This window comes from Nestor notabilis, unplaced genomic scaffold (genome assembly GCF_000696875.1).
Source record: "Nestor notabilis isolate BGI_N333 unplaced genomic scaffold, ASM69687v1 scaffold12641, whole genome shotgun sequence".
Taxonomy (NCBI): Eukaryota; Metazoa; Chordata; class Aves; order Psittaciformes; family Psittacidae; genus Nestor; species Nestor notabilis.
Window position 1 is genome coordinate 31,095 of NW_009913390.1, and position 16,315 is coordinate 47,409.

At 37.8% G+C, this 16,315-nt stretch overlaps 1 protein-coding gene across 1 annotated transcript in view; it reads left to right on the forward strand.

Moving 5' to 3' along the window:
• LOC104412451 (sodium/hydrogen exchanger 9-like) overlaps positions 1 to 9,499 on the forward strand; it is a gene marked incomplete at its 3' end in the record, with an annotated part of 12,529 nt that extends 3,030 nt beyond the window's left edge. Inside the window, exons 2-4 of the mRNA XM_010023179.1 lie at positions 5,275 to 5,477; positions 8,750 to 8,827; positions 9,423 to 9,499. Of these exons, the coding sequence (XP_010021481.1) occupies positions 5,275 to 5,477; positions 8,750 to 8,827; positions 9,423 to 9,499 (358 nt within the window). The remainder of the gene's footprint in view (positions 1 to 5,274; positions 5,478 to 8,749; positions 8,828 to 9,422) is intronic.
• Between the last annotated feature and the right edge of the window lie 6,816 nt (positions 9,500 to 16,315).

The window sequence follows — 16,315 nt, forward strand, 5'->3', positions numbered from 1 at the left end:
GGGGAGGGGAAGTTTACACAAGCTTTGTAGGAAAATGCATTTTTAGGATAAATATTTCCAGCTAGAAAAAGCCCATATGGGAAAACTGTCCATTTAGAAACTTTAAATTAAATTTTAAAACTGAGATATAATTTTTTTAATCAAAGCAATGTTTTAACTATACAACTGAATATAATTATATTTAAATTAAAAATCTTTCTGCAGTTGCAAGGAAAAGGACAAAAGCATTCAGCATAACCCAGAATTAATTGAACAGGAACTCCACATTATTTCACAAATAAAACCCCCACTGTGTACATATATACGTATACATATATTTCAAGGCACTTAGCTTGAAAGTATTTAAAAACTTAAATTGTTTTGTTTTGAAACCAAACTGAAAAATTACAACAATTAAGAAAAATATACACTTACCTGGTTGTTCATTCATTCCTTTGTTTTCCAGTATCTCAGAGAACAAGTTTCCCTGCACACTTTAGCTTGGTTTGACAAACAGACTCAAAATAGTAAACTCTATTTACTTGTTATAAGGAGGCAGGTGGATATAAAAGAGTAACTTTGTGCCACCCAGAAAGGGAGTAGCATCCTTTATATACATTATCAGCACAATTTTCTGTACTACAGTGTAGTCGGAATTAGTGTGGTAGATTATCTACACAAGCAGTAAAATGAATTCTGCTTATCTCAGGTGAGAGCAGGTAGCCTCTCTCTCAGTACCAGACTCCAGAAGATGACTTTAGTACTAGACAATGAAAGACTTCAGTGTCTATTAGGCAGCTGCTACAATGTCTGGTATCATTGGATACCTCAGTCATAAAATGTTAGGTCATGACCCCCCACATTAGTGGGTGAATAAACCAGAGCTAACACAAAAAGCTGGGTGTGAGCATCCAGATTTCTCACCCTCCCCAGAAGTTATGTATCAGGGCTACATACAGGTGCCACCAGTTACCTCTGATTAAGAGGCTACCCCTCCAAGCAGGCAGCCAGGAAGAAACTTTACCAAAAACATAAACAAAAAAAACCCCAAACCTCACTACCAATCAATCCACCAATACAATACTCATTTTTGAGGCCGATTGAAGATGTATCTGCCTTCAAAGTTTTGCTCTGTGGGACTACTTGATCAGACTGGAGGGAAAACATTAAAAGGATGAATGAGAGAACACAGCTATTGTAGCACTCACAAGAAATGGCTTTGTGTTGTAATGGTTAGAGATCCTTCTGGAAGTTTTGAGGGGATTGGAAGGGTGGGATTGGAGGTCTACCACTCTACTTTTTTCCTCCAATTGTACATCTCCTGGTAGGTGGGCAGTGTGAGTGCTGGTTCAGAGAAGCCCTTCCTCAGCCTCTTCTGAGGATCCCATGCAGCATGTTTGGAAGCGAGGAACAATCAGAGTTCTTGATTCAACTTTGGTGGAGGTCTCTAATGATTAGAAAATATGATTCTTACACCTCCTAAATTCATTATGCCTCTTGTGTGAAATAATTGTGGTTTCCTTCTGACTGTGTGTTCTGAGAAGCTCTCATTCTCAAAGGTAGCAATGGATGTAACAAGTCGCAGAAAAAAGGAATCTCTAGCCCCCAGTAAAATAGAGTACTTCATTGTCTTCCTGACTACAACATTCACAATGAAGAAAGATTATCAGGATTCAGAGGAAGGCATAGGAAAATCATGATCAAGGCAGAAACTGACATTTTGTAGTGGGTAGGTGAAGAGAGGAATAACATTTCTGAGGCAAACAAAGAAATTTGGCAAAAATTCTAAAATGTTTGGGAAAATCAAGTAATGGCTGAAACTTCATCCCTGAGTGTTGTTATTAAGGAAGGCATCTAACAGCTGAATAGATAAAATCCTGGGGAAAGAACAGTCCCGCTTAGCTCAGAAGTTTGGCAAGAGCGACCTCAGAAATCCCTTCCAATGCTCTACTCTATGATTAAGGATTTTATCCTGCTTCCACTGAAGCTGGAAAACCTGCACTGCCATCCATTGAAACGTGACTGAGCTCTAGTTAGAGTGAGATTTTGCTGCAAGATCTTACTTCAAAGGATGATTGAGACTTTTTTAAAGAAATCTGCAACATTAGTTACACCCTTTTCTGTTTCAGTGCTGCATCTAAATAAATGTGCTGAAAACATGAAGCCTTGGTACTAGTTTTGAAGGACAAAGTGTTAAATAAGGGGAAGCTGAGCTGAAAACATTTATAATCAGATTTGGACTCCTAGAATACAAGATAGGTGCTCTACTTTGTGCTAGTACACTCAAGTTTTGCCTTGCGTCAGAATTTACATTTACAATTACCTACAACCTTAACTGATGTAATATTATTTCAAACTTTTTCATTCTGGCTAACCAGTACCTTGGTATAATACCTACGTGTGATATCAGGCAATGGGTGCAGCATCATTTCTGACTCACATTCAGGGATTTTTAACTGCCAAATTCCTAGACATCCATGGTAAAGCTAGGCTCTCTATGCATACCACTATGAAATCAGAACTATTTGTACAGAAGTTATGTTTTTACATACCAAAGTCCATAGAACTTTGTGAGAAAATTTTCATGTTTAATTTTTCTGCCACAAAACCCTGATTGGAAGGAAATTAGAAATATTAGTCTTTTTTTTTCATAGTACGTGCATCCAAATGATGTTCCCCAATTTTATTTTTTTTTTTTTTTAATGAACTATAAAAAATGTTCCAGAAGATACATTACAAAAAGTATGACTTCAGCTTGGAAGGGGGAGTAGAGGAACAGAAAGTACATTATACACCTATTTAAAAATAAATTACTTCTATTAGAATATGATCTGGGCTCCTGAATTCCATCACAAAAGCAATGTTATATAATGATCTAAAGCAGAAAGTGCATTCCATAAATGATACACCTACTAAAATATTAAATGCATTCTTCCCAGATTTTTAACTCACTGGTTTTTTTTTATATAGGGTGGTTGGCACGTTTATTATTATTGAAGGAAAAATAGAATCCCACACTTATATTGACTTTTGCAATATAGTTTAGTGATAGCAGTTGTCTTTGAATCTTTTAAAAAGCATTTGAGAATACTCTGAGTCGGCCCATCATTATGGATCCCATCCACATTTTGTTCAATTTTAATACGTTATAGAAATTCCTTGAGAGCTACAAGGACCTCAAAGCCCCATTGATGCCTTGAGAATACAGATTGTTAGAATCTTCTCTAATTTAATTTCTCTAATATGTATATGCTGCTGGATACTCTCACAATTTCCTTATTCTTTCATTATCATTTCATGTCTGGAGTCCATTAGAGGATAAGATCTAAAGCTGGGAGAAGAAAACCCGAAAGGCAAACTTGAATTCCAGTTGCAAACCTCAGTGTTGTTCTTTATTTCTATACAGCTACCATGATCATATTTTTTAATACTCTTTTTCTGCAAATGGATTTATTTGCACTCAAGAGCTGTCTTGCAGGACTAGGATCTACAGTTTGCATCTGTTTCCATTCCAGAAAATTCCTACAGAGGCAGCTTGAGACTACAGCTGAAGATCACAGCTGAGATATCTTCTCAGAATACAGAACAGCCCTCTGTTCCTAGTCTAAATTGACACTACAGGTTCAGATAATTTACCCTTGATCAATTCAATGCAATTGCATTACTATAACTGAAATACTTGTTTTCACTTTTAAAACAATCAAACAGAATTTGGTTCAAAGTATATGCTGTATTAGCCAATATAATACATATTCAAGGAATCTCAGAATAAGAAAATTAAAGATGTGGTTCTTCTAAGGAAATCTAATGAAAATAAGATGAAAACCCTGACTGTTTTATCGAATTCATGGTTTCCTGGGTTCTGACTCATGATTTTGGACATCTGGGGGTGACCACTGTAGAAGTCATATCTTATAGTAGCACATGCAATGCTTGCTCCCCTTTTGCCGTATGTGCTTTCCCCTAAGATTTTGAGGAATTGTGTCTTTTACTACAGCTAGATTTATTCCCTGATTTTTTTGCAAATGCTGCATAACTTAAGAAAGTGGCCTTAGGATTTTCTACTGCTTATCTAAATCCTTTACAGTTTAAAGAAACCACCCATAATAAACAATCAATACAAACCAAGCACAAATGCCTATGCATACTAACCAAGCAATACCGCTGTTACTCTCTTGTAACATCAGTCCAGGAAGCTACAAACTTGCCCTACATGTATGATAGAGATCTGCAGTTCAGAGTCATTCTGTTATGGGAAAATGTGACAATAACAAAGACATCCTATTTATCTGTCTAGGCCTTTATGATCACTTTTATCACCGCAGCATCTCATTGCTGGATGAAACTTAAAATTTAGCGTAATATTTTTCAGATGCTTATCAGCTATTTCCTGTAATTTAATTTCTTTCTTATCCCTCATTAGTAAGTTTATCTATCTAGATGTTTAGATGTCTTCTACCCATCTGAGTATTCTTAGCATGTGATGAATGTGTTCACAATTAGTAGCTGTAAAGCTGTTCATTATCTACGTGGGTCTTAAGGCACATAGGAGATAAAAGAAACATGGAAATTAAATTTGAAACCAAACCCAAGTCTCTGAAGGCAGAAATAACCTCAGCAAGCTCCCACTAGAGCCAACAGACAGATGAATACCTTCCAGAGGGCAATTACAGAAATACATTTTCATCTCGGTTAACTGTAAAGGGAGCCAAAGTGTCTGTCTTAGATGAGTCCTGTATTGTAGATAATCAAATCAATTAATCCCAGTTTTAATCTTTCTTGCCTTCTTCCTGCTTTTATTTTGCCATTTATACATTCTCAAAAATACACGGTCTTCTACAGAAAGCAGAACGTACCTGAGGATACTGTGTCAGTTTTGCCCTCATGAATGAAGATTGTAAAGTCACCAAACCCAAAGCTGATTTTTATATGCTCAGTACAACTCATTAGTTATGCAGGTATCCCCCTTCTCTAAATATCTATTGAAAATTAAGTGGATAAGCAACTCAGTTAACTATATCAGAATGATTCCAGCAACTGGGTTACAATAATAGGAATACAACTGAGCATAGGTCAAACCAACATCTGTATTCTAATGAAATTACCAATTTGGAAGAATATTTTATGGTCATCCATGAAGTGTGGAGTGAGGTATACCTCTTTGAGGGTGGAAACACTGAGAAGGTGGTGTCCTAGCTTTAACAGAGTCCATTTTTTTCCTGATCACTAGTTGTGTATCATCAGGTACCTAAAATTACCTGAATCACTTTGGGTTTTTCTTTTTTTATTCTCCAGGTCTCTTAATGGGATTAATTATACAATATGCAACAAAAGCATCAGATGTTGAAAGTGGAACTGTTTATGAATGTGAAAAGCTGAAATCTGGGCAGTCCACTCTACTTATTAATATAACTAACCAGGTCTATGAATATCAATACAAAAGAGAAATCAGTCACCACACTGTCAATGGTCACCACAGCAATGCAATGCTTCAAAAGGTAAAACCTATCTTATTTTTGTTCTAAACTGTGTAAGATATTTATTTACACCCTTGAGAGAGGAAAACAAGTTTCAAGCTAAAGTGTGACACAGAGAGAGGGGCTATTCTATATTTAGGGTGAGAAGGGTAAGTGTGGAAAGTGTACAGGAAATGAAATAAGGTGTGGTAGAAACCTGACCTTTGTTTAGCATACAACTGACTGTATGCTTGCAGAATAGTTGGCTGAACTCTTTTAGATGACAGTCCTATCCCTGCAGGCACTGACTTCACTTTGAGGTGCAGCTGTTACCTTGGATTCATTGTCATCAAAACTTTATAAATGCTACTGATATCTTAATTTGTCCTCTGTCTTAAGGGTGACTTGCTCTGGCAGCACAGTGCAAGGGAGGGTTGCCTCCTGTATACAGCAGAGGTAGCTGCAAACTTTAAACATTTTACAAAATATAAACTTGTATATATGTAAAATACCACAGATAAGTGGGAGATTTTATAACATTTAAATGCTTTACAGCTTTCTCACACATTCATTCACTACTGCGTGGTTCTCAGCGGGGATTTCACTGGCTATCCCCAGGCAAGGCAAGACAGCATTGGGTCAGGTCAGCCTGGATGCAAAAAGGGAAGTGTAGAAGTCTACAATCTTTTGCAATGTCATGGCATTTTCTGTTTTCCAGTATATAACAATTAAGATAGTTTACTTTGTGAATATATTCTTTTCCCACCCTTGCAATATTTACTTCTCGTAACATTCACTTTCTTTAAAAATGGCAGCAATTTAAAGAGCTCAGGAGTGCAGAGGGACTATTTAAAACCTGGATTTTGTGCTCAAAGGCATCACATATTCATATGAAGCTTCTAATCAGTGTTTTTTTACAATATTGCAATATATTATTTTCCTTTTATCCAAGTATTAGTGTTTATCTAGCACAGTAATACATGTCCCTGTGTATTATAATGGTAATCATAAAAACTTTTAAGTTATGCTTACAGTGTACACTGGGGGACTCAGCAGAATTAGGGGTTAACCATCTGCTCAAATTCCTTGCTGAGGCAGCACTGTTGTGTGCCTGTCTGTCCTTACAGCAAGGCTCTTGGCATTCTCAGAAAGAACTAGCCTGTCAAGGACTATTAGAACACTGTTAGAGCTGTGGTGGGTGAAGACAGGAAAACACTGTAGCAGTCAGACTCGTCAGGTTTTGCTGGTTCTTCATCCTTTTTCCTGCTGGATGCTCGCAAGAGGTTTGTATTGGTCAAAGTGTGTGTTTAGTTTCCAGGGCACATGTACTAATTCATTACATTTGAACATCTTCATCAGACCTGGTACACTGAAGCTGACTTGTATTATGAGAAAGGAGCACTAAATTGCCCAGAATTTGCTCTTGGCCTTACAGGAGATTGCCCAATCTTCTTTCCATAGCCTCAACTGGGAATTGTGGGTTTCTCTGTATTACTGGAGAGGCCTCAGCCTGCCTGGATTTTCACTCATTTTTCCTTTACAATTATCTTGCAAATGCCTTCTTAAAAAGAAAATATATAAAAAAGGAAAGAGGGAGGAACCCAGCAGTGTTTAGGAGACAATAACAATGCCTGGTAGCACTCCTGACTGGCAAAAGCACTAATATAAAAACCAGAAAATATGGTCACACCATGCTCTGGTTTTTGTACAACCGTAATTCCCTTCTGACCTCTGTATAAGAGTTTACAAGTGCATTTACCAGAAAGAATAGACTGTGCCATGCCTTACAAATGTGTATTCTTTGGAACACAGTTTTGAATAATAAAACATGCAGTCAGGATTTCTGATGCCTGTGGAAAAAATATTTTAACATATTTGCTGAATTAATTCCAGAATTAACAGCTGAGGCTGTTAGTTCATAAGTAAAGAAAATCCTTTTTCTGTCATGTTTTCAGTGAAGTTACCAGCAGAGCTAAAATTGCTGGTGCATTTGCCAGCTATTTTTTTTTTTTCAACTTTATAATTCAAAGTCAGCAGAATAGAACAAAAGGCTGAGCTCTCACTTCCTGTTTATCAAATCAAGCTATCTGCTAGTAAGAAGACAGAAGTAATTTTGTAGGCAAGTCTTACTCTTTTAAAGCTAAATAATTCATCTGGAATACTTAAATAGCCTTAAAATATCACTTTATCTGAACAAAGGAGCTGCAAGCCTTTGTGTTAATTACATCTTGTCCCTTTTAAAAGGACTGGTATCATATAGTCCACTGACAGAACAGTAAACAGTACACAGGCTTATTTGGTTTTATTTTCTCCAAAAATACTGGGGTTTTAAACAGGATTCTATTTTATTTGTAGTGACTTGCAGTGACTGAGTATTGTTCTCGGTCTCTCCCTGTGCCTGAAGCCAAAGGCAAATATGAACATTGTACCAACAACAGCTGAATAAGAACTTTTTGCTTTGCCTAACATCATCTTTATTCTAGCATTACTTTAAATATTTTAATGGGTATTTTATAAACTGTTTCTGGCTGTTGTAGAAAAAAAAAATTGTTTCACATGACTGGGATTATCATTACACAGGCATTTCAGTGTAACAAACTGTATAACAGAGGACGAACTGGTACCTGCTGCTGTGCCAGCCAGTGGCTTGGAACAGGAACCATGAAGAGACTAAGCTGGTAGCATACCTTCAGTTCTAAAAGCAAATAGCACCTTAGCAATCTGCAGAAAATCTAGTTAGTCTTTGCAGTATGGCTGAAACTAGTCCTTAGCTTATTGAGGGTGTAAGGAAAACCCATTCACCTACAAAACAGATACATGATTTGTACATAACAGGACAGCGTCAGTGCCTCTCAGGTTTCATAACACACTAATATATTGGATCTTCAGTAACACAGATGTAGATAACTGTCACCAGAAACAAACGACAGTTTCATTTCCATGACAATATGACTTAAAATGTCAGCACACATTGAAATAGAAAAAACAGCAAGTAATTGAGGATGTTACTGGTAAATTACTTGAGCTCCTAATAATTAAGGCCATCATGAAGCCCTCAAATCAAAATCTGGAACAAAAGGCTTATATTTTACAAGATGTGTTACAATGCAAATGATGCTAGAGAAGCAGTCAGCAGATTCACTGAGAAACTTTAGGACACACAAACCTACGCTGGCAGGTTAGCAGAGCTGATTAGACAGTTGTAGTTTAACAAGTTACATCGCATCCTGATAAGAAGTTACAATTAAAATCTATTCTATTAAATTAAATGCTACTTTATTTGTCCTTACCCTCTTTTTCATCCTTTCTGGCAGATGACATTTGATCCTTCCATCTTCTTCAATATTTTGTTGCCACCCATTATATTTTATGCTGGATATAGTTTAAAGAAGGTATGTGTATCTTTATTACAAAAGTGACTGAATGTGACTGCTACTTTCTAGATCCAACAGGCCAGTGACAGAGAAAAAGAGTCAGTTAATGATATTGCATGGGAAGAACTTGACAGGAATGGAAGAAAATGAAAGATACACAGACCACATTCTGCTTGTTTTCTGCACCTGAACAAAGATCTGATTGTGCAATTTGGTGTTCCTCTTTTCAGAAGAGACCACTTTGAATCTGGTGACACTGCATGTAGGCAGCAGCCTAGCTGCATTTTATATACTGCATGATCAGGACTTTGTTCAAGGAATGGGGTTATGATACTGTTTGCTTCAGATACTTTCAATGTGAACTTCTGTTATGATCCTGAAGCATTTGGCCAGATATATAAAAGAGAAAATTTTGATGGTATTCCACCAGGCAAAAAGTTAATCATCTTAAATTGTATTTTCCAAAACATGTGATGTAGCCTATACTGTTTCATCTTATGGTTGAGATATGGGTTGTAACAAGCGTCACTTCTAGATGCAGTATTTCAGCTTGGTCTGAATGTTCTTTTATTGACTGTATTATGAAGCACTTTTTTCAAACTTTCCTCCCTAGAGACACTTTTTTCGTAACTTGGGATCAATTTTAACCTACGCCTTTTTGGGAACTGCCATCTCCTGCATCATCATAGGGTAAGTGGATGCCTTCTGCTATTACTGCTGAAGTCATTATTAGTGCTTGGGATTTTTCTCAGTTTAAAACTAAATTGTAAAAAGAATCGTCGACCCTGCATGGTCAATATACTTCACAACTTGTATAACAGATAAACTAATTCCTTAGCAGGGAATGCTGAGATAGAAAAGGCTACTGTATAGTAAGAACTGTCCAGGGCATTCAGAAAATTGTGTCCTTCGTTTCTCGTCTGTGACAGATGAAAGCATGAACTGCCTTATACAACCCTGTAGCTTTAACCAGCAGTCCTAAGAAATAGAACCATTCTCTTGATTGAAATTCAATGTTTCTAACCAGAATTCCTTCTAGGGGACATCAGCACTCCAACATTAAAGAAAGACTTTAAATCTCAGAAGGGGGAGGAACAGATACCTAGTGGTATATATGTAAAATAACTGGAGCAATTTCAAAGCCTAAGTGAAACTTTTTAGTTAAAGATCACACCAAAAGCCTCAGTCTGGAATTACGTGTGAATTTAGCCTAGATATGACTAAATGGCTTCTGCAGAAAAAAAGAAGAAGGGAAAAAAGCAGAGGGGCAAAAAATCATGTTTTATTTCTATACCTCCTTAATGAAAAGTTTCTAATTTTCTTTCAAAATTTGCCTCATTAAAGAAAAGATGTGCTAGTCAGAGATGGAGCATATGTTTCCATGCTGGCATGATAGGAAACTTTGTTTTGTCTGTTTGATTAGCTCAATCAAAATTAAACAAATCATTTCAAATCCTTTTGGATCTCAAAAGTACATGTTTTCCACAATATTTATTGATACCACTTCAGCTCTCATGTTCTGGGAAAATCCCTGATGCAGGTAAAAATGAATGACCAGGGTTGGATTCTGCAGTGAGTATCTGTGCCTGCACAGAGCCTTACGGAGAAAAGCAGTGCACTGCTCACTGTTTAACCATAGCATCATTAGGCATCCCATGGCATTTCTGTGCTATGGAGAGGTGCAGAGACATCTGAGCTGAGTCTGTATGGTCCGTGTTGCATGTAGGTAAGTCTTGCTGAGAGGCTTTGATCTTGATGGGATTTGTGCAGAGTCAAAATGGGAAAAAAGTCATGGAACTTTCTGGTATTCAGGTTTTAGAGTAGGAAGCACAGTGCATCTTGTAAGATTTGTTTGAGGTCCTGGGGTGTAGAATCTGAAATGTAGCATTTATATCTCTGCATGGTATGGAAAGATTTATGGAAACACTTCAGGTTTTGTGAGGGTGATTGAATTTAAAACTGGTCAAAAATCTGTACCCATGAACAGCACTTTCAAATTATAGAAGAAATTAATTTTTATTTCTGTCCTTTCCCTTTCTTTATAATGAACCTGCAAGTAAAGATGTATGTGCTACAAGGTATAAACTCCTTGCTGGCATTATTATGAGGTGGAAGTTTCTCCTTTAATGTCATTTTGATAATAGTAAAACACATGACTGACCTGATTTTAAAGCTGTTCTTTTATAGGTATGTCATCATATCTATCTTGACATCTTAGATTCCTGCTAATCAAGTAGCTTAGTAAGCATAATGTACCTGAGGCACGGTGGCTATTAAATGTTCTGCAAGCTATGACCCCAAATGTCATGAAATTTTAGACTCCACAAAGAAAAGCAACATTCAAAGTATGATCACCTTCTGTGCTGAAATACAAAGGAGTGTTAAGCTCTCTATGTGGCTGTTTCTCACCCTGTGAGAAAAACTGCTGAACACCTATGGACTAAGTAGAAAGAACGCCTTTGATTTTAGACACAAATCTGTAACTCCAGGAGACAATTCTCCATGCATCTCACTAACTGGAGAGGAAAAGCTTAATCTTGCTTTCCTTTCTGAAATTCTACTTTCCTCGAGAAATGGCACCTCATCCTCTCACCTCTCCTATTGCTTTTTCTCCTCTGGAGAAGGATGTGGGGCAGAAAGCTCTGGATCTTGGGGATCTTTCTTTTCTAATTGGAATGGGCATGGAGTTTTAGAGACTCAGAATGGACAGGATTCCACCAAATGACATAATTGAACAATCAGAACAATTTCCTGCCCAGTTGCAGGAACTTCCCTACATGTAAACCTGTCTATTCACTTCTCTGTGAGGCTCTACAGCATGTGATAGTGCTCCAAAAGCACTTGGCCACGTGAAAGAGAACACTATCACAGCTTTGTCACTTGGGGCATGAATGCCTGCATATAGATCCATGAAGATCACAGCTTGGACAACTACACTACTCATACTTTCCCCCCATCTTTATTTGCATTAATATCACAGCATCACAGAATGGTTGAGGTTGGAAGGGACCTCTGAGGGTCATCTAGTCCAACATCCCTGCTCAAGCAGAGTAAATAATAGAGACCTTTATATGACCCTATCTCTTGTAGCTGCTTCTTGTCATACCCATTTATGTGGCATATAACATCCCTAAGGTTGAAATTATAAATTCAGTAAAAAGCCTACCTCCTGCTAACAGTTTGAGCTGAACACCAGCACATTACTTTAGTGGTTCTGGATCTCATTAGGACCCTGCCTCTGCTTCCTCTCACTTGTCTTAGCCATTGAACATTTCTCTCCTGTAAGCCAATTGCTAATAGCTCTGTGAGACTGAAGAAAAGCAGTAGGGCTGTCCAGCCCTATGATGCTCTTAAGTATGCTGACACTTCTCATTGCCCTTTGTAAATGGAAAATGCCAGAGCAGCTTTGATAAGCTTGTTAAAAGAAACATGATATATTGAGTTTAGCTTTAATTCCAAATGCTGTGATTTCTATATCCATGTCATTTAATCTAAAACAGAATAAATGTGGATAGAATCTACTACAGAAAGTTGCTACCAGGAACAATTCTTACTGCAAGTCAAAGTTCAAGTCCATGTTCAGGGATAAAGATCCAAAGGAAACCCTAAGGTAGAGGAGTATGCACTGAGCAGCACTGGGCCTTGTACTGTGTTCAATACAAACCCACACCCCCACTGAAATTACTGCAGAGAAAGCAGTAATGTATTCAGAATAGGGCTTATGTGAATCACAGAATCATAGAAGGGTTTGGGTTGGAAGAGACCTTAAAGATCATCTAGTTCCAACCTCACTGCTATGGGCAGGGACACCTTCCACTAGACCAGGTTGCTCAAAGCCCTGTCCAATACAGTGGCTTAGACTCTGTGTACCTGCAGCCTTTCATTGGGACTGTGCTCTTCCTGCCCGAGTGGATTACAAAGCATCCCATTGTGAACTCTGTGAGGCTGGCTGCACTGACAGGGTGCAGCCTGTGACAAAGCAGCAGCAGAACACTCTTTGTAAACAGAAGGAAAGTACCGTTAATAAAGAATAGAAACATCATTTGGATTTTTGCAAACTTAGAGTGCTAAAAAGTTGCCATGGAACACACTGATACAATGGTGCTGTATCCACTTTGTAAATCTTTGCTTTTGTGTGAGAGGCTGTCTTCTAGCATCGAGAAAGAGGAACTATGTGGAATTTGAGTGAAAAGGCTAGAATCAGATATTCCCACTGAGGGCAGGGTAGGAGGGAGAAGAGAGATTGCTGGGTATTTAGTGAAGGCAGTGCTGAAATGTAATCCCTTTCAACTACTACTCTAAGAAATGCCTGCCCATGTTAGCTGTAATACTGTCCTCAGCCACTTAACACACATGAAAGTTAATATAATTCCCACGCTCTCCCAGACAGGCCAAATTATGCCCTTTGAAACGATTCTGAATAGAAAAGATCCCATGAGGGAAAGGAAAAATTCCCCCACTCCAAGCTGTATCAGTTTTGCAGAATTGCTGAAGTTGTCCCCTTCATGCTGACTCTGGGTCTGCATGACATAAGATCATATGAGACCCAGTATCTCAACATATCTTTTCTCTGCCAGTGCTTCCAGCTTCTCCTCTCCTGAAGATGATCAGTGAGATAGCTCATTATTCCTAAGAGAAATCATACAGGTTAAGTCTCTCCAAGAGATACAGGGTGTAGCAGATTCATGCTGTAGCAGACTACTTGAGTTTCATAGACTAAGAGAACAATTCAGGTTGGAAGCAGTATCTGCATGTCTGCAGTTCGACCTCCTAATAAATGTATTACTGGCTTCAAATTTAAATCCTGCTGCTCAGGGCCCTGTCCAGCCAAGTCCTGAATATCTCCAAGAATGCAAATTCCACTGGCTCTCTGGGAAACCTGTTCCAGTCTTAACCACCCTTACTAGAAAGCTTGTTTCTTTGTACATCCAATTCTAATTTCCCTTGCTTCACTTTGTAACTATTGCCTCCCATCCTTTCACTATGCACATCTCAGAAGGTGCTTTCACCTTCTCTATAACCACCTATTAGCTGAAGACAGCAATTAGCTCCCCTCCTAGACACAAGAGAAAGCTAAACTGCTTTTCTCCAGGCTGAAACAACTCAGCCCTTCATCTCTTCTCATACACCATGCCTGTCAGCCTCCTAATTATCTTGGTGGTTCACAGCTGGACTGTCTCCTGTCAGTCCAAAACTGGGGGGTCCAAAACTGAACACATTATTTCAGATGCCACCTCACAAGTGCCAAGAAGAGACTAATCATTTCTCTTGACTTGCTTCCTCCGCTTCCATGAATGTGTGAAGTAAGACTTCATAGCTGCAATTACGAAGTCTGCTTCTGACTTAACACTCAACTTGATAGCCTCCAGGACTCCGGGGGGATTCTGCAGCTAGCTTTGTAGCCAGTCATGCTCCTGCATGACTGTTGTGTGGGGTTATTCTATCTTTCAAATATGCATCTGGATATTAGCTGTGATTGATGACTGTAAGCTGAAGCAGCACTGAGCTGATGCTGCTTAGTGAGCAATGAGTCCATGAAAACTGAGCTGGTGAAAAATTAAGTGAACATTCGCCTGTCTTGCTTTTTATTTTACACTTTTAAGGACAAAGCAGGGAGAAGAAACTAACAGCTTCCACAAGGAATAGTGTTCTCTTCCCCTTTTATTTTTAATAACCTGTGCTGTCTGATGGGATGCATCTTCCAGAAGTGATGTCTGCGATAGATATTTTCAATTTTGATAATGGATTTTGATAAGAGTGCTCAAGTGTTTGGAAAAATCTTGACACTATGGTAACAACCTATCAGAGCAAAATATGAGGTACTGAGTGGCAGGGGGAGTAGAAAGATCTGCATTCCCACTCCTTGAAATCATCTTGACTTCTTAGATCAGCATTCTCAGTGCCAGCCAGGGCTGAGATGCTTGTGCACAGGAGCACTGACATCACAAAGTTGGCCTTATCAGTGATTTTTGATTCAGTTTCACTTGTGTTCACTCAAATTGCAATGCCAAAACCACATTTTAGATATTCAGAATGCAGCATGTTTGCAGTCACTTACTCATATTTTTTGGTCTGCCTAGTAGATTTGGCGAGGCCTGATTTTTCTAGAATTTAAAGCTCTCTGAGTGTGCAACTCTAATAGCTAACACATTTGCACACAACATAGGCCAAGTTTGATCTGTCTTTGTGGCTGCCCTGAGAATTTTGCTTCAATAAAGCTGAGATCAAAAATAGTGTTTGGATCAGAAAATGCAAATAAAGTAATGGTAGTTTCAAGACAGTGAAGTTATGAAATACAAAGAGCTGGCAATACTGGTGTTGGGAAGAATCATTCCAATATCACTATTTTAAAGAGAAAGTAGGGTGTCGGTTTTTTTTAATTAGCTACTCAGATAGCATAGCCTTCTGTGGCTGGAGAGGTAGGACTTCTCCGTATTCCAACTACAGCCAAAATTGGTTAGTCTGACCTAATTAACTCCAGTCCGAGACCAGTGAGCACATGGATGCTTGCTTTAGAATAACCATATTAGGTTGTTTCTTGGTAATTGGTGCTTAAGACAATGAACTTCTAATTAAAAAAAACCCAACACATAGAATCAAAGTATTTCTTTTGTGCATCTGTGTTTAACTGCAGTGACTAACAGTTTGGACAAAGTCTCTTCTGACATTTAAATTAAAGAGTAAAGAATAAGTCATCATACTTAATTCTCACAGGTAGTCAAGAATCCTTTCCCTTGCCATTCCTCACTATTCTACAAATGAATATTCAAATGCTTGGTGCACATGATTGCTAAAAGCTGATTATAACATAATATAATATAGAATGATATAGAATAACGTAATATGTAATACAATATATATCTTCTAAATTCTTTCTTTCAAAAACTCAATCATAGTTTTGTTTGAAAACAACTTTTTTTTTTCCATAGACATATATAAATATAAATTTATAAGAGATAAGAAAAGAAATATCAAGAAATAGCAAATACCACTCATTATATTTTTTTGAGGGGAGGAGGGAAAGCATAAGGTTTTGTTTTCCATCATAACCTTTCTAAGAAAGTAGACATTTTCCATTCAAATGTCTGTGGTACCAAGATTCCATCATCACATGAAAATGTCTTTTCTTCATTCTTAACTGCACACTTTTGACAGCCCCTCTTTGTGCCTCCTAAAGGATGAAGGGATGGGCTGAATTAAAAAGTGTCACCAAAAAGCAGCAGTAGCAAGCAATGTTCAACTTTTCTTTACTCAGCTTACATGGGTGTGATGCATCCTGACATAACTATAAAAAGATTTAGGTCTTTCATCAATATACCTATTCAGATATTCTGAAGGTTAGGAGACAAATTCCTTCCACTGGCATACCATTTAAACACTCTATTTATGTTTAATCATTTTTAGTAGAAAACAGTCTTTCCAAACAAACAAACAAACAAACAAAAAGGTGTGATTTTTGTGTGTGTGTATGTGTGTAGGTGTATTCATTTCCTCTTGAAAAGTTAG